Genomic DNA, 25343 nt, shown 5'->3' with positions numbered 1-25343 from the left:
AAATTATCAGGAGGATGAAAGTGAAGAAAAAGACATGTTAAAATCAGAAAGATCAGGTTCTAATTCCAGCTCTTCCATTCCTAGTAATGTGTTCTTAGGTACTTCTCAGAGCCTCAGTTTCCTCATCTTTAAAATGGAGATGAAAATATCTATTTCTCTGCACTTTTGTGAGGTTCAAATGAGACAATGTGTCTAGAACAGATGATGCAAAAGTTCAGGCCCAGGAGTGACATCAGAATTATGGCAGAGTGAATTGTTCCCTTTGTCTCTCCCCTCTAAGTTACAACCAGTCAGACATGTATTGACCAACAAAGGACTCCCTGTGAGTAAAGCACAACAACTGAGTAATCCATGCATCTACACACCTGAAGGTGGGTGGACTGTACCTCCAGGAGGCAGTGGAACAAGGAGAGCAGCACCCTCCCCCTCCCCCGGCAGTGGTGATCCAAAATGCAGATCTTCACACCAGTGCACATGCCAGCGACCACAGGCTGCAAGGGCAAACATGGCACTCATGACTTGGCCCCTGTTCACCCCCAGCAGTGCTGGGTGCTGCACATGTTCAGTGGATTCAGGAGACAGATTGGAGCTGGTGACGCAACCTGCTCCCCTCCCCTGGCAGTGGCACTGATCTTTCCAGCAGTGGGGACAACTCCCAAGGCATGAATTTCCCTGGCAAGGGTGGGGTGCCCTGACTTGAGATTTGAAAGCACAACAGCATGTGCCAGTGACTAGAGGCTGCACAAACAGCAGCAATGTTCACTTGCTGCTTGGCCCTGGCCCCCAGCAGTGGCAGGCGGCACACATGTCCTAAGGCTTCAGGACAGAGAGCAGTGTCGGCAACCCAGGATCCTCCTCCCCTGGCAGTGGTGCTGGTCTTTCCAGCAGTGGGGATGTGGATTTCCACAGCAGGAGCAAGGTGCCCTGACCTGAGGTCTCAAAAAGCACACCAGAGTGTGGCAGTGACCAGAGGCTTCAGGACTAGCAACAATATTTGTGGCTTAACGCCTGCCCTTCCCCCAGAAGTGGTAGATGGCATCTGTGAACTGAGACTTCAGAAAACACAGAAGAACCCATGACCCAGCCCAAAGTGGTGGCATCCCCAACACTGGCTCCACCAGCAGAGGGAGCTATATAAAAGACCCCAGGTCCCTGGGCCCCTAGGAGTGACAGTGACACCCATGAACCCAGCTCCCCTGGGAGCAGTGCAACCAGCATGCTCAGACAACCCAGGAGCAGCAGTGCAGGTGGTGCACGGGGCCGCAGCCGTGAGCCCATGGAGAGCTCATGGAGAGCCAGTGGAGGAACATGAGACCCAGGCAACCCTGGAAGCAGCAGAAGTGCTCACAGCCTGGTGACCCCGGCAGTAACACCTGAGACTGCAGGGACATCATATGCGACAAAGCACCAGCAACCTCAGAGGCACAAGGGGCAAAATGAGGACGCTGACAACACCTCTAGCAGAGGCAATGGAGGGTGGAAACTGCAGGCTCTCAAATACAACCAGAAGCAGCTCAGCACCAAAGTAACCAAAGCAGCACCCAAATAGGGAAGGTGGTTATTACCACAAATGTGCCAGCAGAGGATCGATTCATCAAACACCATGAAGAGCAACAGTAACATGGCAGAACAGAAAGAGAATGACAACTCTTCAGAAACCAAACTTGAAGTCACAGAAGATTACAGTCTAACTGACAGAGAATTCAAAATAGCTGTAATGAAGAACTCAACAAGTTACATGAAAACTCAGAAAGATAGTTCATAAGCTCAGGAATAAAATGAATGTACAGAAGGAGTACTTCACTAATGAGATTGAAACTCTAAAAAAAAACCAAACAGAAATTTTGAAGATGAAGAACACAATTAATAAGATAAAAAAAAATAATGTATAAAGCATTAAAAATAGAGCAGACCATGTGGAAGAGAGAATTATTGAGCTCAAAGATGGAAATCTAGAAAAGATTCAGGTGGAGGAAGAGAGAGAACTAAGATTTATTTTTCAATGAAGAAATTCTATGAGAAATATCTGACTCAATTAGGAAAACTAACATAAGAGTAATAAATATCCCAAAGGAGAAGAAAGGGAGAAAGGTGCAGAGAGCTTATTCAAAGAAATAATAGCTAAGAACTTCCCAAATCTGGGAAAATAATTGGACATGCAACTGCATGAAGCCAGAAGGACTACTCGTTACCTCAGTGCAAAAAGACATTCTCCAAGGTATACAATATTAAAATGGTCAAAAGTCAATGACAAGGAAAAAATATTAAGGGCGGCTAGAGAGAAGAAAATAACTTACAAAGGAACATCCATCAGGCATTCAGTGGATTTCTTGGCAGAAACCCTGCAGGCTAGGAGAGAGTGTAATGATATATTGAAAATACAGAAAGACAAAAACTATGAGCCAAAGCTACTATATCCAGCAAAATTATCCTTCAGATACAATGGAGAAATAAAAGCCTTCTCAGACAAACAAAAGCTGAGGGAGTTCATTGCCACTAGACCTCCCTTACAAGAAATGTTGAAACAAGCTCTCCTACCTGAAACGAAAAGACAAGGTTTACAAAGCTTTGAACAAGCAGATAAATAGAAAGATGGAATCAGAAAATTGAAGCTCTGTATCAGAATAGGTTAGTAAATACTTAATTATAACATAAATGATAAAGGGAAAGAAGAAGTCATCAAAAATAACTATAACCACATCAATTTGGTCACAGACTCACAACACAAAAGAGAATAATTTCTGACAACAAAAACATAAAAGGGGCAGAGGAAAGGGATGGAATCTGCATAGGTTAATGGAGATAAGAGTCTGTCAGAAAAAGAAGTATCTCATCTGGGAGATCTTTTATACAAACCTCATGGTAACCACAAAACAAACTATCAGAGCAGAGTCACAAAACATAAATTGAGAGAAAACATCAAAGAAAACCACCAAATTGAAATGGCCGACATAAATGCAAGGAATAAGAAACAATGGAAATATAGAACCAGGAAACAAAATATAAAATGATAGTATGAAACCTTCATATATCAATAGTCACTCTAAATGTAGATGGATTGAACTCACCAATCAAAAGACACAGAGCGACCAGATGGATTAAAACACAAGATTCAACAATATGCTGCCTCCAGGAAACACGTCTCAGCTCTAAAGACAAATGTAGGCTCAGAGTAAAGGGATGCAAGATGATACTCCAAGCAAATTGCAACCAAAGGAAAGTGGGTGTAGCTATACCTATATCAGACAAAACAGACTTCAAGACAAAAATATAACAAGAGACAAAGATGGGCATTATATAATGAAAAATGGGACATTCCACCAGAAGACATAATGCTTATTAATATATATGCACATAACACAGGAACACCAAAGTATATAAAGCAACTATTAACAGACCTAAGGGGAGAAATTCACAGCAACACAAGAATAGTAAAGGACTTTAACACCCCATTTACATAAATGGATAGATCATCCAGATGGAAAGTCAACAAGGAAACAGTAGACATAAATGAAACACTAGACCAGATGGACTTAATAGATATATATATAGAACATTCCATCTCAGAACAGCAGAATACACATTCTTCTCAAGTGCACATGGAACATTCTCAAAGATAGACCATATGTTGGGAAACAAAGCAAGTGTCAATAAATGTAGGAAGATTGAAATCATATCAAGCATCTTTTCTGACCAGAGTGCTATGAAACTAGAAATCAACCACAAGAAAAAAGCTGAAAAAATCACAAATATATGGCAACTAATGACATGCTACAGAACAACTATTGGATCAAGCAAGAAAACAAAGGAGAAATCAAAAATTACCTGGAGACAAATGAAAATGAAAATACAACATACAAAAACTTATGGGATGCAGCAAAAGCAGTACTTACAGGGAAATTTATAACAATACAAGCCTACCTCAAAAAACAAGAAAAATCTCAAACAACTTTACACTATAACTTGAAGAATTAGAAAAATAAAAACAAATGAAGCCCAAAGTCAGTAGAAAGAAGGAATAATAAAAATTAGAGCAGAAATAAATGAAATATAGACTAAAAAACAATAGAAATTATCAATGAAACTAAGAGCTGGTTCTTTAAGAAGATAAACAGGCTTGACAAACAGTTAGCCAGACTCACTAACAAAAAAAGAGAGAAGACTCAAATAAAATCAGAAGTGAAAGAGGAGAAATTACAATGGACACCACAGAAATACAAAAGATTATAAGAGAATACTATAAAAAGCTATTCACCAACTAATTGGATAGCCTAGAAGAAATGGATAAATCCTTAGGATCATACAACCTCCCAAAAGTGAATCAAAAAGAAATAGAGAATCTGAATAGATCAATCACAAGTAAAAAACTTGAAACAACAATCAAAAACATCCCAAGAAACAAAATCTAGGACCAGATGGCTTCTCTGGTGAATTCTACCAAACACTCAAAGAATATTTAATACCTACTCTTCTCAAAATCTTCCAAAAACTCAATGAAGATGGGATGCATCCTAACTCATTTTAATGAGACCAACATTACCCTGATACTAAAACCAGATAAGGACAACATAAAAAAGGAAAATTACGGGACAATATTGTTGATGAACATAGATGCAAAAATTCTCAACTAAATATTAGCAAGTCAAATATGCCAATACATTAAAAAGATCATACGCCACGATCAACTGAGATTTATTCCAGTGATGCAAGGATGATTCGATACCCACAAATCAATCAATATGATACACCATATTAACAAAATGAAGAATAAAAATCTCATGGTCATCACAATAGAGGCAGAGAAAACATTTGACAAGATACAATACCCATTTATGATAAAAACTCTCAATGCAAGGGGTGTAGAAGGAAAGTACCTCAACTTAATAAAGGCCATATATGGCAAACCCACAGCCAACATCATACTCAAAAGTGAAAAACTGACAGCTATTCCTCTGAGAACAGGAATAAGACAAGGATGCCCACTCTTGCCACTCTTATTCAACACAGTACTGGAAGTTTTAGCAGAGCAATTAGACAAGAAAAAGAAATAAAAGGCATCAATAGGAAGAGAAGAAGTAAAACTGTCACTATTTGTGGATGATGTGATTCTATACATAGAAAACCCTAAAGAATCCACCAAAAAACTATTAGAAATAATTAACAAAAACAATAAAGTTGCAGGGTACAAAACAAACATACAAAAATCAGCTGCATTTCTACACACTAATAACAAACTAGCAGAAAGAGAAATCAAGAATACAATTCCGCTTACTATCACAACAAAAAGAATAAAATACCTAGGAATAAATTTAACCAAGGAGGTGAAAGCCCTATGCACTGAGAAATATAAGACATTATTGAAAGAAGTCAAAGAAGACACAAGGAAATGGAAGTATATTCTGTGCTCATGGATTGGAAGAATAAACATAGTTAAAATGTCTATATTACCTAAAGCAATCTATAGATTCAACACAATCTCAATCAGAATCCCAATGACATTCTTCACAGAAATAGAACAAAGACTCCTAAAAATTTATATGGAACAACAAAAGATCCTGAATAGCCAAAGTAACCTGAGAAAAAAGAGCAAAGTGGGAGATATCACGCCCCTGAATTCAAAATATACTACAAAGCTATAGTAATCAAAACAGCATGGTACTGGCAGGGAAAGAGACTCACAGATCAATGAAACAGAAATGAGAGCCCAAAAATTAAACCACACATCTATGGACAGCTAATTTTTGACAAAGGAGCCAAGAACATACGATGGAGAAAGAAAAGTCTCTTGAATAAATGGTACTGGGAAAACATGACAGTCACATGCAATAGAATGAAAGTAGACCATTACCTTACACTATACACAAAAATTAACTCAAAACGGATCAAAGACTTGAATGTAATACCTGAAACCATAAAACTCCTAGAAGAAAACATAGGCAGTATGCTCTTTGACATTGGTCTAGCAATATCTTTTTGAATACTATGTCTACTCAGACAAGGGAAACAAAAGAAAAAAATAAATGGGACTACATCAGACTAAAAAGCTTCTGCACTGCAAAGGAAACCATCAACAAAATGAAAAGACAGCTCACCAACTGGTAGAAAATATGTGCAAGTCATATATCCTACAAGAGGCTAATTTCCAAAATATATAAAGAACTCATACGATGAACAACAAAAACATGAACAACCCAATCAAAATTTGCGCAGAGGATATGAACAGACATTTTTCCAAAGCAGATATGCAGATGGTCAACAGGCACATGAAAAGATGTTCAACATCACTAATATTATTAAGGAAATGCAAATTAAAACTACGATGAGATATCACCATAAACCCAGCAGAATCACTATTCTCTACAAGACAAGAAATAACAAGTGTTGGGGAGGATGTGGAGAAAAGGGAGCCCTCATACACTGCTGCTGGGAATGCAAAGTGGTGCAGCCACTATGGAAAATAGTATGGAGATTCCTCAAAAAATTAGAAATAGAAATACCATATGGTCCAGGTATTCCACTACTGGGTTTTTATCCAAAGAACATGAAATCAATAATTTTAAAAGATATATGTACCCCTATATTCATTGCAGCATTATTCACAAAAGCCAAGACATAAAAGCAACCAAAGTGCCCAAAAACAGATGAATGGATAAAGAAGATGTGATTGAGATATATATATATATATATATATATATATATATATATATATATATATATATATATATATATATATATATACATACATACACACAATGGAATACTATTCAGCCATAAAAAAGACAAAAATGTGCCATTTGGGACAACACGGATGGATCTTATGGGTATTATAGTAAGAGAAATAAGTCAGACAGTGAAAGACAAACACCATTTGATTTCACTCATATTTGGAAGATAAACAAACAAACAAACACATAGATAAGGAGAACAGATCAGTGGTTACCAGAGGGGAAAAGGGTGGGGGGAAGGTGAAAAAGGTAAAGGGCATGTATATATGATGATGGATAAAAATTAAGCTATTGTGTTGAACATGGAGCATTGTATACAGAAACTGAAATATAATAATGTACACCTGAAATTTACACAATGTTATAAGCCAAAATGACCTCAATAAAACAATTTTTTAAAAAATTCAGGCACAGGAGTTGGCCCCATGGCACAGCGGTTAAGTGTGCATGCTCCGCTGCTGGTGACCCAGGTTTGGATCCCGGCGCGCACTGACACACCACTTGTTGGGCCATGCTGTGGCAGCGTCCCACATAAAGTGGAGGAAGATGGTCACGGATGTTATCTCAGGGCCAGTCTTCCTCAGCAAAAAGAGGAGGACTGGCATGGATGTTAGATCAGGGCTGACCTTCCTCATAAAAAAAAAAAAAAAATTCAGGAACAGAGAATTCACTTTCTAGGAAAAAATGCAAACATCTTAGTCTTGTGTTCAAAAATCCATAATTTCGGAGAGTGACATTAGCAATATGGTGGATTAAGCTGTTCCTTTTGTCTTTCCCCCTTCGAACTACAACTAAATGGACATTCACTGATCAGCAGAGGATACCCACATAGCACACCAGGATGACTGAGAGACCTGCACAGCTACACATCTGAAGGCGAATGGACTATCCCCCGGGGAAGTGGTGGAGATAGGTGAGGACCCTCTGGCCCCCAGGCAGCCCAGCACACATGTGCAACTGCTTTCCCAGCTGGAGCACTCATTGCTCTGCTGTGGCCCTTAGGGTGGGAGCGTGCCTCAGCATGACTGTGGAAAGAGGTGATGGCAGCCCTGAGCCCCCATGTGATCACTTCCCCATCTGGTGGGAGAGTCCTCAGGGCCATGTGGCCAACAGGGAGCAGCTAATGCTCAGACCCAGTCAGGAAGCCCCACCCACCAAGCACAAGGGCTGGTACAACTAGGAGCAGAGGGTGGCTGAGCTGTGGCCAGGATGAACAAGCTCCTGGCTGCTGTGACACCCATAGTACTACTGCAGCCCCAAGGAGAGAAGCACTACTCAGCAGGATTGTGTGTACAGGTGTCAGCAGCCCTGAGCCCCCATGTGATCACCCTGTCATCCAGTATGGGAAAGTTCACAGTCTCACTGTGGTCCAAGGGAGGGGCTCTAGCTCTGTCCCTGTGGTGAGGTCCCGCCCACCAAGCACAACAGCTGGTGTGTCATAGGAGCACATCTAGGAGCACACAGCAGCAGAACTGTGGCCCGGAGGTACAAGCTCCCAGCTGCTTCAAATGTCAATAACACAGTTGCAGACCTGAAGGGGGGAGTACAACTCAGCAGGACTGTGGGAGTATGCAGCAGTAGCCCTGAGCCCCCATGTGATCACTGTCTCATCCAGTGGGAGAGTTTACAGTTCCACCATGGTCCCAGGTAGTGGCTCTGGCTCTGCCCCAGTGGACAGAGGTCCTGACCTTGGAGGTCCTGCCCACCAAGCAAAATGGCTGGTGCAACCTAGTAGTAGATGGTGGCTGAGCTGTGAGTCTGGGCAAATCAAATGAGCTCCCAGCTGCCATTAATGCCCATAGTACCACTGCAGCCCTGAAGGGAGGAGTATAACTTGGCAGGACTTTCGGAGCAGGCAGCAGCAGCCCTGAGCCCCTGCAAGACTGCTTTCCCATTTGATGGGAGACACCACAGGGCTGCTGCGATCCCAAGGAGTTACCCAGGCTTGGACAGGCACACCTGACAGGGATCGCGACAATGGGCTCAGATTACACAGCTCATGCCCGCCTCCCCCCACAACCCCAGAGAGGCGGCCGGTGGAACCTGTGACCAGATACTATCACTATGTGCTGGCACAAATCCACTCCATCAAATGGTATAAAGAAATATATTAATTCTCCATACCAGAAGGAAAAAGACAAACACCCAGAAATCAATCCTGAAGGTACAGAAATCTACAATACAAATGACAGAGAATTCAAAGCAGCCATCATGAAAAAACTCAATGAGTTCAGAGAATTCTGAAAGACAGTTCAATGAAATCAGGAACCAAATTACCGAACAGAGGGAATTCTTCACAAAAGAGATCAAAACTATAAAGAAAAACCAACCAGAAATGTTGGAGATGAATTTGGAGAATAGAATTAGCAATCTAGAGGATAGGAATCCAGAAATGCTTCAGATGGAGGAGGAGAAAAAACTAAGACTAAAAAGAAATGAAGAAAGTTTCCAAGAAATATCAACTCAATTAGGAAATGCAACATAAGGATTATAGGTATTCCAGAGGAAGAAGAGGGGGGAAAAGGAGCAGAGAACTTGTTCAAAGAAATAATAGCCGAGAACTTCCCAGACCTGGAGACGGAGCTGGAATTACATGTAAAAGAAGCCAACGGAATTCCTAATTACATCAAGTTAAAAAGATCTTCTCCAAGGCATATATTAGTAAAGCTGGCAAAAATCAATGACAAAGAAAAAAATATTAAGGGCAGCAAGGCAGAAGAAAATAAACTACAAAGGAACCCCTATTAGGCTTTCGGTGGATTTCTCAGCAGAAACCTTACAGGCTAGGAGAGAATGGAATGATATATTCAAAATTCTGAAAGATAAAAACTTTCAGCCAAGAATACTATATCCAGTGAAAATATCCTTCAAATATGATGGAGAAATAAAAACTTTCCCAGATAAACAGAAGCTGAAGGAGTTCATTGCCACAAGACCCCCCCTACAAGATTTGATCAACAAGGCCCTCAGACGTGAAAAATAAAGAAGAAAGTGTTTACAAAGCCTTGAGCAAGAAGATAAATAGGCAGACAGAATCAGAAAATTGCAACTCTCTATCAGAACAGATTAGCAAACACTTAATTATAACTCTAAAGATAAAGGGAAGGAAAACATCAAAAGTAAATATAATCACTTCATATTAACCATAAATTCACAACACACAATGAATAAGTTGTGACAACGACAAATTAGAAGAGGAAGAGGTCGGGGATGAAACCTACTTAGACTAAGGGAATAAGAGGCTATCAGGGAATGGACTATTTTATCTACAAGGTCTTTTATACAAACCACACAGTAACCACTAAACAAAAAATCATAACAAAGACACAAATGATAAATGAAGAAAAAAACTGAGAAAATCATCATAGAGAGCCACCAAATTGAATTGGCAGTCCAAAATACACAGGACATGAAATAAGGGAAACACATAGCAACTGAAAAACAAGCCATAAAATGGCAGCATTAAGCCCTCGTGTATCAATAATCACTCTAAATGTAAACGGATTAAATTCCCCAATCAAAAGACACAGAGTTATTGGGGCCAGTCCAATAGTGTAGTGGTTAGGTTTGCACACTCCACTCCAGAGGCCTGGGGTTTGCGAGTTCGGATCCTGGGCATGGACCTATGCATCTCTTATCAGGCCATGCTGTGGCAGGCGTCCCACATATAAAGTAGATGAAGATGGGCATGGATGTTAGCTCAGGGCCGATCTTCCTCAGCAAAATGAGGAGGATTGGCAATGGATGTTGCCACAGGGCTAATCTTCCTCACCAAAAAAAAAGACACAGAGTGACTGGGTTGATTAAAAAACAAGACTCAACAATTTGCTGCCTCCGGGAAACACATCTCAGCTCTAAAGACAAACGCAGGCTTAGACTGAAGGGACGGAAGACCCTACTCCATGCAAATGGAAAACAAAAGAAAGGAGGTGTTGCTATACTTATATCAGATAAAGTAGACTTCAAGATAAAAAAAAAAAAAACAATGAGAGACAAGGAGGGGCAATATATAATGATAAAAGGGACACCCCACCAAGAGGACATAACACTTAAGAATGTATATGCCCCTAATACAGAAGTATCAAAATACATGAAGCAACTATTAATTGATGTAAAAGGAGACATTAACAGCAACACAATAATAGTAGGGGAGCTTAATAGCCCACTGTCATCAATGGATAGATCAACCAGACAGAAAGTCAACAAGGAAACAGTGGAACTAAATGAAAAACTAGACCAGATGGACTTAACAGATATATATAGAACACTCCATCCAAAATCAGAAGAATACACATTCTTCTCAAGTTCACATGGAACATTCTCAAAGAAAGACCATATGTTGGGAAACAAGGCAAGCCTCAATAAATTTAAGAAGACTGAAATCATAACAAGCATCTTTTCCGACCATAATGCTATGAAACTAGAAATCAGCTACAAGAAAGAAGCTGGGAAAGTGACACAAAGGTAGAGACTAAACAACATGCTACTGAACAATCAATGGATCATTGAAGAAATTAAAGAAGAAATCAAAGAATATCTGGAGACAAATGAAAATGAAAATACACCACACTGTATCATATGGGACACAGCAAAAGCAGTTCTAAGAGGGAAATTCACAGCAATATAGGCCCACATTAACAAACAAGAAAAACCTCAAATAAGCAATCTTAAACTACACTTAAAAGAACTAGAAAAAGAAGAACAAAGCCCAAAGTCAGCAAAAGGAAGAAAATAATAAAAATTAGAGCAGAAATAACTGAAATTAGAACCAAAAATCAGTAGAAAGAATCAATGAAACTAAGAGTTGTTTCTTTATGAAGATAAATAAAATTGACAAGCCCTTAGCCAGACTCACTAAGAAAAAAAGAGAGAAGGGTTAAATAAATAAAATTAGAAATGAAAGAGGAGGGGTGAGAGAACTCAAGATGGCCGCATAAGCAGACTGGGAACTCACCTCCTCCCGTGGACACAACCAATTTACAACTACTCGTGGAAAAATTACCCCTGAGACAGAACTGAAAACTGGATGAGAGGAACTCCTGCAACAATGGACAATCCTAACTGAAGTAGAAGAGGCAGGGACACCCTTCTGGAGAGGAAAAACGCCGCCTTCACAAGCCGCCAGCTGCAAGGCTGCAGGGAGCAGCGCACAGGTACACAGCCCTCCCTGGAGGCGCGGGGCCCTGAGCTGGGGAGCGCCCCCGCGGGGGGCATTTCGTGGACCCAGCACAATTGAGACCAGCAGTATACTATCTGACTTTGCCTGCTACTAAAACATTGGGGAATACCCCCAGAAAACCCGGTTCACAAAGAAACTAAAACCAGCTCTTAAAGGGCCTGCACGCAAATGGACCCGTTTCAGAAAGCATCCTAAAATCACCAGAAAGAAAGGTGCACAGTGCTGTGGTGAAAAGAGACTCATCTAATAGGCCCTGAGTGCATCTCAGTGAGGGGTGAGACCTCTCCAGGGACTGGTACATTGGCGGCGGCCATTGTTGTGGCCTGGTGTGGGCGTGCTGACACAGATGCCATTGGAGTTCTCCCTGAGGCCTGCTAGTCCAGGGTATGCCCCACCCGCTAAAGCACCGATTTAATCCAGCTCAGCCAGGGCAGGCAGCCCACCCTAGAGACTGGCCCTGCCCAACAACAAGCCCTCAGGCAACTTGTGGGCCTGCATATGTTGGTGACTGGATTCTCTGCAGCCTGGCAACTGAGCTGACTTCACTGGGGCAGGGCGCGCACAAGGAGCAGGTGGAGAGTGTGGGACAGTGGCGGAGTGTGTGGGGCTCCCGCCGAGGAGAGACTGGGTCCGCTTGGAGAGGTCGGGGTGCGCACATGTGGCAGGACTGTGTTGACTGTGTGTGGACCGGTGGGCAGCAGGGCTTGTCAGCTGCAGAAGACTTGTACTTCTCAAAGACCCACATAGGAGGTTTGCCCCACCTTCCAAAGCCTGAAACAATTGGGTGCTCCCATGCCTGAGGCCAGCCCCACCCAGCTGCAATCCTCAGAGAGCTGACAAGAGACCTAATAGGCTAGAGGCTTATAGCAATTGTAAGGCCCTGAGCCTAACAACCTGCCACACTGGGGGCCTACTCAGTTAAAAGAAATACTGCAACACAAATGTGGTATTAGAACTTGCAGCCAACTGTGCTGGGGCTCCCCACACCTGATAAAGAGACTGAAGGGCCCACAACAACTACAAGCAGCTGAGCATTACAACAGCTGGCCAGGAGCATAACTCGGCCTATCTGGGCACCTACAGGGAGAACAAACAGGCGACAACAGAAGGACACACATAGCCCACATAGGGGTCACCCCTGGAACATCGAGAACTGAGGGAAGCACACTGGAAGCCTCCTAAGCCATCAATTACATAAGGTCACCTATCCAAGAGCAGGAGACATAGCTGACCTACCTAATATGTAAACATAAGCACAGGGAAAGAGGCAAAATGAGGAGGCAAAAGAATACATTCCAAGTAAGGGAACAGGACAAAACCCCAGAAAAGAAAATAAGTGAAATAGAAATGAGCAACCTACCCGACAGAGAGTTCAAACTAAGAGTGTTAAGGATGCTCACTGATCTGGGGAGAAGAATAGATGAGCTCAGTGAGAATGTCAACAAAGAAATGGAAGATATAAAAAAGAACCAAACAGAAATGAAGAATACAATACTGGAAATGAAAAATTCATTAGAGGGACTCAAAAGCAGAGTAGAGGATACAGAAGAACAGATCTGTGAGCTGGACGAAAGACTAGAAGAAATAACCCAAGGTGAACAGGGAAAAGAGAAAAGAATTAAAAAGAGTGAGGACAGTCCAAGTGACCTCTGGGACAACATCAAGCGCACTAACATCCGTGTTATAGGTGTCCCGGAAGGAGTAGAGCGAGACAAGGGGGCAGAGAATCTATTTCAAGAAATAATAGATGAAAACTTCCCTAACCTAAGGAAGGAAACAGACATCCAGGTACAGGGAGCACATAGAGCCCCAAACAAGATAAACCCAATGAGGCCCACACCAAGACACATCATAATCAAAATGTCCAGAATTAAAGATAAAGAGAGAATCCTAAAAGCCGCAAGAGAATGTCAAGTTACATACAAAGGAAACCCCATAAGGCTATCAGCTGACTTCTCAGCAGAAACCTTACAGGCTAGAAGAGAATGGAATGATATATTTAAAGTGCTAAAAGGAAAAAACTTACAGCCAAGAATACTCTACCCGGCAAGGTTATCATTCAAAATGGAAGGAATGATCAAAAATTTCCCAGACAAGCAAAAATTAAAGGAGTTTGTCACCAAGAAACCAGTGTTACAAGAAATGTTAAAGGGACTGATTTAAGGGGAAAAGAGAAGACCACAAATAGGAAAAATTATCTATTTCCATGATAAGAATGTAATGGATACAAATGCACAAAAAAGAGGTTAGATATGATATCAAAAACATAAAAGGAGGGAGGAGGGGAGTTAAAGAGTACAGCTTTCAGACAGAGGTCAAACTAAAGTGACCATCAATTCTGTATAGAAGAAGAAAGGAAGAGAGAAGGACTACTAAAACACTGAGAAAAAAAAATTAAATAGTGGCAGTAAGTACATACTTATCAATAGCTACTTTAAACATCAATGGACTAAACGCTCCAATTAAAAGGCATAGGGTGGCTGACTGGATAAAAAAACAAGACCCATATATATGCTGCATACAAGAGACACACTTCAGACCTAAAGACACTCACAAACTGAAAGTGAAGGGATGGAAAAAGATACTCCATGCAAACGGCAATGAAAAGAAAGCTGGGGCAGCAGTACTCATATCAGACAAAATAGACTTTAAAACAAAAACCGTATAAAGAGACAAAGAAGGGCGTTACATAATGATCAAGGGAACAATCCAACAAGAGGATATAACACTTGTAAATATCTATGCACCCAATGTAGGTGCACCTAAATATATAAAGCAATTATTAACAGACATAAAAACAGAAATAGGCAGTAACACAATAATAGTAGGGGACTTGAACACTCTACTTACACCAATGGATAGATCATCCAAACAGAAGATCAAAAAGGAAACATTGGCCTTAAACGACACACTAGAACAGATGGACCTAGTAGATATATACAGAGCATTCCATCCAAAAACCGAAGAATACTTGTTCTTTTCAAATGTACATGGAACATTCTCCAGGACTGATCACATATTAGGGCACAAAACGGGTCTCCATAAATTTAAGAAGATTAAAATAATACCAAGCATCTTTTCTGACCACAATGGTATGAAACTAGAAATCAACTATAGGAAGAAAATCAGAAAAACCACAAATACGTGGAGATTAAACAAAATGCTACTGAACAACGACTGGGTTAATGAAGAAATCAAAGAAGAAATCAAAAAATACCTGGAGACAGATGAAAATGAAAATACGACATGCCAGAATTTATGGGATACAGCAAAAGCGGTTCTAAGAGGGAAGTTTATAGCGATACAGGCCTATCTCAACAAACAAGAAAAATCTCAAATAAACAATCTAACAATGCACCTAAAGGAACTGGAAAAAGAAGAACAAACAAAGCCCCAAATCAGTAGAAGAAGGGAAATAATAAAAATCAGAGCAGAAATAAATGAAATAGACACCAAAAAAACAACAGAAGAAATTAATAAAACCAAGAGCTGGTTCTTTGAAAAGATCAACAAAATTGACAAACCTTTAGCTAGACTCACCAAGAAAAAAAGAGAGAAGGCACAAATAAGTAAAATCAGAAATGAAAGAGGAGAGGTTACAACAGACACCTCAGAAATACAGAAGATTATAAGAGAATACTATGAAAAGCTATATGCCAACCAATTCGACAATCTGGAAGAAATGGATAAATTCTTAGAATCATACAACCTTCCAAAACTGGATCAAGAAGAAGTAGAGAATTTGAATAGACCAATCACCAGTAAGGAGATCGAAACAATAATCACAAACCTCCCCAAAAATAAAAGTCCAGGACCAGATGGCTTCCCTGGTGAATTCTACCAAACATTCAAAGAAGACTTAATACCTATCCTTCTCAAACTCTTCCAAAAAATGAAGAGTGGGGGAAGCTCCCTAACTCATTCTACGAAGCTGACATTACCCTGATACCAGAACCAGACAAGGACAACAAAAAAAAAGAAAATTACAGGCCAATATCACTGATGAACATCGATGCAAAAATCCTCAACAAAATACTAGCAAATCGCATACAACAATACGTTAAAAAGATTATACACCATGATCAAGTGGGATTTATTCCAGGGATGCAGGGATGGTTTAACATTCACAAATCAATCAACGTAATACACCACATTAATAAAATGAAGAATAAAAATCAAAAAAAAAAAAGAAATGAAAGAGGAGAAATTACAATGGATACCACAGAAATACAAAGGATTACAGGAGAATACTATGAAAAACTGTATGCCAATGAATTGGACAGTCTAGAAGAAATGGATAAATTCTTACATTCATACAGCCTCCCGAAACTGATCCAAGAAGAAATAGAGAATCTGCATAGACCAATCACAAGTAAAGATATTGAATCAGTAATTGAAAACATCCCCAAAAATAAAAGTCCAGGACCAGATAGCTTCTCTAGAGAATTCGTCCAACCATCCAAAGAAGATTTAGTACCTATGCTTCTCAAGTTATTCTGAAAAATTGAAGAAGATGGAACACTTCCTGAAACATTTTATGAGGCCAACATCATCCTGAATCCAAAGCCAAATAAGGATAACAGAAAGAAGGAAAAACTACAGGCCAATATCACTGATGGACATAGATGGAAAAATCCTCAACAAAATATTGGCAAACTGAATACAGCAATACATCAAAAGGATCATATACTATGATCAAGTGGGATTTATACCAGGGTCACAGGGATGGTTCAAAATCCACAAATCAATCAATGTGATACATCACATTAAAAAATGAGGAATAAAAACCACATGATCATCCCAATAGAGGCAGAAAAAGCATTTGGCAATATCCAACATCCATTTATGATAAAAACTCTCAATAAAACGGGTATGGAAGGAAAGTACCTCAACATAATAAAGGCCATATATGACAAATACACAGCGAACATCATACTCAACAAGGAAAAACTGAAAGCCATCTCTCCTGAGTTCAAGAACAAGACAAATGTGCCCACTCTCACCACTCTTATTCAACATAGTACTTGAGGTTTTGGCCAGAGCAATTAGGCAAGAAAAAGAAATAAAACATATCCAAATATGCAAGGAAGAAGTGACTGTCTTGCTGTTTGCAGATGATATGATTTTATATAAAGAAAACTCTAAAGAATCCATTGGAAAACTATTAGAAATAATCATCAGTTACAGCAAAATTGCAGGGTACAAAACAAACTTACAAAAATCAGTTGCATTTCTATACTCGAATGATGAACTAACAGAAAGAGAACTCAAAGATACAATACCACTTACAATTGCAACAAAAAGAATACAATGTCTAGGAATAAATTTAACCAAGGAGGTGAAAGACCTATACAATGAGAACTATAAGACATTATTGAAAGAAATCAGTGATGCCATAAAGAAATGGAAAGATAGTCCATGCACATGGATTGGAAGAATAAACATAGTTAAAATGTCCATACTAGCTACAGCAATCTACAGATTCAATGCAATCCCAATCAGACTCCCACTGACATTCCTCACAGAAATGGAACAAAGAATTCTAAAATTCACATGGGGCAGCAAAAGACCCCAAATAGCTAAAGCAATCCTGAGAAAAAAGAACAAAACTGGAAGCATCACAATCCCTGACTTCAAAATATACTACAAACCTATATTAGTCAAAACAACATGGTACTGGTACAAAATCAGACACACAGATGAGTCTAACAGAATTGAAAGCCCAGAAATAAAACCACACAGATACGGACAGCTAATCTTCGACAAAAGAGTTAAGAACATACAATGGAGAAAGGAAAGTCTCTTCAATAACTGGTGTTGGGAAAACTGGAAAGCCACATGCAAAAGCATGAAGGTAGACCAATATATTTCACCATACACAAAAATTAACCCAAAATGGATTAAAGACTTGCAGGTAAGACATGAAACCATAAAACTCCTAGAAGAAAATATAGGCAGTACACTCTTTGACATAGGTCTTAAAAGGATGATTTTGAATCCATATCTACTCAGGTAAGGGAAACAAAAGAAAAAATAACAAATGGGACTTCATCAGACAAAAGAGGTTCTGCAAGGCAAAGGAAACTATAAACAAAATGAAAAGACAACCCACCAACTGGAAGAAAATATTTGCAAATCATATATTTGATAAGGGGTTAATCTCCAAAATATATCAAGAACTCATACAACTCAACAACAAAAAAACACAACCCAATCAAAAAATGGGCAGAGGATATGAACAGACATTTTCCCAAAGAAGATATACAGATGGCCAACAGGCAGGTGAAAAAATGTTCAACATCAGTAATCATCAAGGAAATGCAACTCAAAACTACAACGAGAAATCACCTTACACCTATTAGAATGGTTATAATTACCAGGACAAAAAACAACAAATGTCGGAGAGGATGTGGAGAAAAAGGAACTCTCATACACTGCTGGTGGGAATGCAAACTGGTACAGCCACTGTGGAAAACAGTATGGAGATTTCTAAAAAAAATAAAAATTGAAATACCTTATGACTCAGCTATACCACTACTGAGTATTTATCCAAAGAACTTAAAATCAATAATTGAAAGAGACTTGTGCACCCCCATGTTCATTGCAGCATTATTCACAATAGCCAAGACGTGGAAGCAACCAAAGTGCCCATCAACTGATGAATGGATAAAGATTTGGTATATATATACAATGGAACACTACTCAGCCATTAAAAAAAAGACAAAATCATCCCATTTGCAACAACATGGATGAAACTTGAGGGTATTATTTCAAGTGAGATAAGCCAGACAGAGAAAGACAAACACAACATGATTTCACTTATATGTAGAATACAAACAAATACATGGACAAAGAGAACAGATTAGTGGTTATCAGGGGGGACAGGAGTTGGGGGGTGGGCATAAGGGGTAAAAGGGCATATATATATGGTGACTGAAAAATAATAATGTATGACTGAGATTTCACAGTGTTATAAACTATTATGACAGCAATAAAAATGGGATCGTAGCAGGGTTGGCCCATTGGCATAGTGGTTAAGTTTGCGCACTCCACTTAGGTGGCCCGGGGTTTGCAGGTTCAGATCCTGGGCACAGACCAATGCACCGCTTATCAAGCCATGCTGTGGCGGCATCCCATATAAAGTAGAGGAAGATGGGCCCGGATGTTAGCCCAGGGCCAATCTTCCTCAGCAAAAAGAAGATTGGCAACAGATGTTAGCTCAGGGCTAATCTTCCTCAAAAAAAAAAAAATGGGATCATAAAAAATATCCATAATTTTGCTTCCCCCTCTGCTTTATATATAACACACACACATCTCACTCACCATGTTCTGAAGTGACCAACTGAGGCAACATAAATCCTACTTTAAACAGGGTGAGGAGTGAATAAATAAATATATAAATAACAAGAAAGTCAAGTGAAGTAAAGTACAAGTTTCAATTGAATTGTTTGAGGTTTTGCATCACTTTTTCAGATTTGACAATGATTTATAGTTGACCAACTTCAACCAAATTTGGTAGACCATCAAAAGCTATGAGTCTCATGTTTCATTTAAAGATTTGGTTGCCACCTTGAAACAAAACCATAATTTATGCATTTTTTCCACATTGATTTATCCTCTAGAAAAGTGATGGCTTTAATTAAACCTGGTAATTGAGTAACTGACAGAGACTTCTGATAAGAAAGATGACCGGGCTGTCTTAAAGCAATTTGAGCACATTATCTGATATGTACGAGATAAAATTACATATTATCTGTGAGCCACTGGCTTTCACAGTCTGCCCTAACGTTGATTTCACCCATCACTTAGATGATATCAGATATATTTCTATACAATACAATGGATCATTGGAAAGTCTGATTTTACGTGTTTATAAAAACTCGGGGCAGGTGTGGGAGAGGCCAGGTCATTTCACTTTCAAGCAGGTTCTTCCCGCTAGCAATTTTACCATCTGTCTTTATTCTGAACTTGATGACCTCCTAGTCTCTTAGGGCTTCTTTTGCACATTGGGTACTTAACATGCCACTATGTACAATCCAAATACTTCTTAATTTTTTTTTTTTTTTTTTTTGTGAGGAGATCAGCCCTGTGCTAACATCTGCCAATCCTACCCTTTTTTTGCCGAGGAAGACTGGCCCTGGGCTAACATCCGTGCCCATCTTCCTCCACTTTATATGGGACGCTGCCACAGCATGGCTTGCCAAGCAGTGTGTCAGTGCGCGCCCAGGACCCGAACCAGTGAACCCCGGGCCTCCGCCGTAGTGGAGCACGCGCATTTAACCGCTTGCGCCGCCAGGCCGGCCCCTTGTTTCTTTTTTGAAAATAAGAAGTGTTTGTTTGTCTGTTCTGAACAGATATGTGTGAAAGGCACTTGCATATGGAAAAAAACCTCTCTTGGAAAATAAACACTCTACCTTAGCTCCAGATCTGCTTCCCACTTCTTTCTCCCTGCTCCAAGACTGCAAGATAGGGCTGTTTTCTGGTAGTGAAAGGAAAGGAAATTCATAAAGATGGGGTCTGCTATGAATTAGGCACCATCCACACATTTATCTCCGTTCAGCTTCACCTATACAATGGTTATTACTATTAGAAGGCAGGGAAGGAAACTGAGAGTCAAGGAGTTCAAAGTGAGCAGAGGTTTTAGTTCAAGTTCACAAGATTCTAAACCCTGTTCTTTCAACTACTTCACACTTCTTGGGTGGAGTTTGAAAGATGCGTGTGGCAGGGACATTTCTGGTTCTCTTCTGGATCTACATAACATAGAGAATCTGTATCTCAAATGGTCAGGTACAAGATATTGGATGTTGCTTTCTGAGAATCACAGGAAATATCAAGATAAATTTAAAGTAGGTGAAGTGGTCTATTTGCATATTCTAAAAAACAATGAGCAGTCAGTGCAAGCACCTAGCAAAAGAATCTGTGAGGACGGGTATAGTTTAATCCAAATATACAACTAGACCCCACAATTAAGCTTCTTTTCACTTGTCCTTGAGTTACACTAGGAGATTGAAGTATCCATGCAAATATTTGGGGCGTGCAGTTCAGAATTATACCTATAATTTTGATTAAATGCCTATTTCTATCATGAGTTTTGCTGACTACTCTGCACATGTAAGCTGGAAAATAAAGAGTTTCTAAACTTGCATTAAGTTGGAGAGAGGAGTGGGAGTTCTCTGTGTCGGATCTAAGAGCTTTGCTTGGGGGCTCTGTCATGACAGCCAATTCTAGACTCAGGCGTGTCCATGGGATTTGGTCTGGTCCGTGGTTCACTTTCTGACAGATGAAACCCCAGTTCCCAGGGTCTCCTATCTCCTCCTTTCAGATCTCATATCACGGGAAATGCCTAAAGAATAGCTGGGTTTACTCATCCCCTTCTCTTAATATCAGAGGAAGCAAAAGATGTGGAAGGTCAAGGAAACACCATCTGCTTGACAAAACATTATTGCTATTGTGTTAAATGACACAGTACTCCTTTGCCCTTTACTGAGTTAGGGAAGTTTGGGGAGAAAAATAATACAAACTGTGGGGATTGGGGTGAGGGAGTGGGATTGGTGTCAATAATTTTTTTCTGGCTACTTATTAGACATCCAAGAAGACAGGGATTTAGCTGTAACGTAATGGTATAGATTCTGTTGTTATTACCGTTATTGGTATTTTCAAGGTGCGGCTGGTAAGACCTTGGACATGAAAAGGTCCTGAGTCCCTCTAACAAGGCAGAAAGCGGGTCAGGTTACCAAACTTGAGACTAAGTGCGTGACCATCCAGTTAGGATTGGTCCCAGGTATCAGAGCAAAAAGCAGGGAATTTGGGCCTTGGTTTGGCAGGTCATTCTGTAACTGGCAAAGAATTTACAAATATGTCCATGAAGAAACCAATCTCCACCTCCCACACGTCCATGTGTTTGAAGTGTATGCAGGGAAACTATTTCAGTTATTGGGGATTTCAGAACAGATAGGCAGCTAGAGGAATGAGGGGAGTAGACAGCCGTGGGAAACAACAGGGAGGTAGACGGAGCTGGGGGTCCATCCCCTGCTGACCTGTATCCCTTCTCAACAGTGTGGCAGTCACACACTTTGTCTACGTATCAGACCTGATTGGGCTCTGAGAGTAACACTTATGAAGACAAGACACAGGTGTTAAAGCTTCCTTTTGAGAGAAATGCAATTTTGCTACAGGAAGTTCAACACTGACCACAAGAGAAGCAGGAAAAGGCACTGGACTGAGAATCTGAAATGAGGTAGGGTGTAGCCCTACCTCTGTGGTTAACTAGCTTTGGACTCGCCATCTTTGGGCCCCAGCTTCCTCATTTGAAGTGGGGGCATTGGGCTAAATATGTCCTAAGGGCCCTCCCTGCTCCAACAGCCTATGAACTTATGATTAAGAGCATTAAAGAGTCTATTGTGGTTGCTCAAATGTGAAGGAGTTGAGGACTAGTAATAGAGAAGGTTTTCTTACAGGTCCCCTCTGACTCGGTGACATTGTGAGATCCCAGCAGGTACAGTAGTAACTGGCTTCATTGGACTTGGTGACATTGATGATCAGGTAAAAGATTCCATTATCTTTCTTATCTGTCTCCAAGCAGGAATTGGGCTTGTCTTGCTTAGAGTTGCTTAGGGTTTGTTACCCTCCACTCTTTTCCTTTTCACAATTCTTAGATTGTCAGAAGTAAAGCTATGCTTTCCTTTTGTTTGGAGGACAATGTAAGATGTGATTTTAAAGAGTTCCTGAGTTCCTCTTTTAGCTGAGATGGCTTAGTGAGGTGGTTGAGTTATAACGGGCAAGGACACTGATTCGTTGAACGCTATGCTAAACTCCTGTGTGAAACCTCAGCAACCCTATGAGGTTGTTAACACCACGCCTACTTAGAATTGGGAAAACAGAATGACAACGATTTAGTAACTCTCCTAAATCACATCGCCACTGAGTGGCTGAGCAGGAATTTGAAACCCAGGTCTATGTTACTCGAAAGGCCTTGTATCATCTATCATTCCTTCTTTCCTTCCTTCCTTGTTTCCTTGCTTCTATCTTTCCTTTCTTCAAAATCAACAAAGCATTTTAAGCACTGGATTATGGCTTCCTTCCCAGCAGGCTTCTCATAGATGGTGAAGCAGGGACAATTCAGGACACTTACAGAAGCCACCCTAGGCCCCGGAGAGGTGAGCTAGACAATCAAGTGACCGAGCTGAAGGAAGCATCACAGACTGAGTCGTTGGCCTCCATGGGCAGACCTTGCTCAGGACACATGTGCAGAAGAACAGCCCTCTGTGGACAGTAGTCAGGTCCCTCTGGGAGGTACAAAGAGGAGATGTGTGTGTTTGCACAGGTGTGATGACGTGGGGGGTTTTTGTTTGGTGAGAGTGGAGCATTTCCCTGCAGTGGATCCCAGCAGGCACAGTAATACAGCCCCGCGTCCGCCTCCTCAACTTGGTGGATCCTGAGGCTCGCTGACAAATCACTCTGCCGTTTCCTTGCTTCGTATCTTTCCTCGCTAACACCTTGTTCGTGGACAACGTTTTCATTTGAGGAAATATACAGAATTCGTCTTAGAGGCTGGTCTGGCTTCTGTCGGTACCAGTGTATACATGCATTCTCCTTAAAGGCACCTCTTTTTACTTTGCATTCAAGAAATGCCGTATTTCCTTTTTTCTTGGTAATAAATGTTGTGACTTGTGTTATTAGAACGTCTCCACTTGTATCTGAAAGAAAAACAAAAGCCAAAATTAGAGAAATTTTGATGTTCGTTGAAATAGTATACATTTGTTCTCTATTCATGAAAGGCTTGGGCTCTGAAGTTTACATTTTCTTCCTGAAGTATTCAAGGAAATGGTGCAATTTGTCAGCCTAGTATGAATGTCCATGTGGCTTTCTTCCACCTGAATGGGCTGGTTTGACTGTCCATGTTTCTATGGCCCCCCTTCCAATGAAGGAGATACCCCTTGGGGAGAGCCACTCACAAGTACAAAGGGAGGCCACCACGACGACGTGTGACAGGAGCAGCATTCTGCCAGCACCTGTCAGGAGAGATGATTGAATAATGGAATGATCACGGAGCAATCCAAGAGCTGATTTAGTCTGAGGAAGTGGTGCTCTGAACACACAGCTAAGACCCATAGACTGCAGGGAAAGTCACCCGTGGTATTTCCCCAAAACATCCTGTGGAAATAGGTCTGCTGACTCAATTCATCAGCTGATTTCTCTCATTACTGGGTGATTGTTTCCATCCAATGATGTTAGTGTAAAGAAGCCATTTTCTTGTTAAAGGATTAAAGTCCTTTATTAGGGGCGGGGGGCAGAGTGCGCCAGCCTAAAGTCTACATTTCAGCAGCCTCTTGGGTAACGGTTCTGTTCTAACATCATTGCACATCACTACACTTCATTAGGTAATTAGGGACATAGAGAGAGCTTACTTGTGTATGACCCTACTTTATACTTTAAATAACCCAGGCAAAGGAAACTTATTTCAGATTCTCTTATTTTTAAATGTTACCATTAAATAGGAACCATAGAGATGCTGTGTCATTGGAGTGCCTTAATATACCTTCAAAACAAAAACCATTGTCATTTCCTACTATAAAATGAGTGCATACTCAGTACAGATCAAAGAAAAACAGAAACAGAAGAGAAAACAATTGTTTTTTGCCCCATCACCCAGAGACAACTACTGTTAACAGTTTGGTAAATCCCTGTATGGATTAATTTCTGTCCCTTTTTAAAATTTGTTTCACATAGATATAACAATATTGTATATTCAATTTTATGCTCTGTCTTTATTACTTCCTATGATACCATGAACATTTTTCTACTCTGTAGTGACTTCCTTGCAGGGTTCTAACTCTTAGCAAGATTCCCTGGTTCACATCCACATTGACTATCAGATCACTTAGGGTTCCACAGATTTTATTAATTTATAAGAGCAGAACAAGAAATTCATTACTTCATCTATCACTCTGATTTTGAACTCTATTACTCTCCAGTTGCCCGCTCAGCAGCTGGTCACTAAACACCCCTTATCGCCTGCCTTCCCTTCCCTGTTTCACTTCCTTACTGCCCTGCTGGTCTACCTGTACCTCCCAAATAAACCACGATACTCAAATCCCCAGCCGTACCTTCTGGAGAACTCAGACTAGGACAAGTTGGTTGTGTCCCTTGACTAAAGGCCACAGCTCCTGTCAGGTGGCCTCTCAGTACAGATGCCCTCCCAGTTGTCATGACAGTTCCCTGTCCCTCCAGGTCTAACAGTAGCAATGACTTTTGTGCTGCAATGGCAAAGCCAGGTAGTTGGGACAGAGAACACGGCCCGCAAAACTGAAAATATTTACTCTCTGGTCTTTTACAGAAAAAGTTTGCCAACTCCTGTTTTAGAGCAATTAAAAAGAAGACTTAAAAGATTATATTTTACCTTCATTTATTCTATTTCCAGTGCTTATTTCTTTGTGTAG

At 40.5% G+C, this 25343-nt stretch overlaps 1 gene segment (V, D, J or C); it reads right to left on the bottom strand.

Annotated features, from left to right (window-relative positions):
- The window catches only part of LOC101397720 (T cell receptor gamma constant 1-like), a 40475-nt gene extending 16571 nt beyond the window's left edge, over nucleotides 1–23904 (bottom strand). The window contains 2 exon segments of the C gene segment in view: nucleotides 23279–23600; nucleotides 23859–23904. Coding sequence covers nucleotides 23279–23600; nucleotides 23859–23904 — 368 coding nt within the window.
- Between the last annotated feature and the right edge of the window lie 1439 nt (nucleotides 23905–25343).

This window comes from Ceratotherium simum, chromosome 1, assembly GCF_057802395.1.
Source record: "Ceratotherium simum simum isolate JZ-2026a chromosome 1, ASM5780239v1, whole genome shotgun sequence".
In the NCBI taxonomy this organism is placed as follows: Eukaryota; Metazoa; Chordata; class Mammalia; order Perissodactyla; family Rhinocerotidae; genus Ceratotherium; species Ceratotherium simum.
The sequence above is the reverse complement of the archived record's forward strand: the minus strand, read 5'-3'. Positions and strand labels throughout refer to the sequence as shown.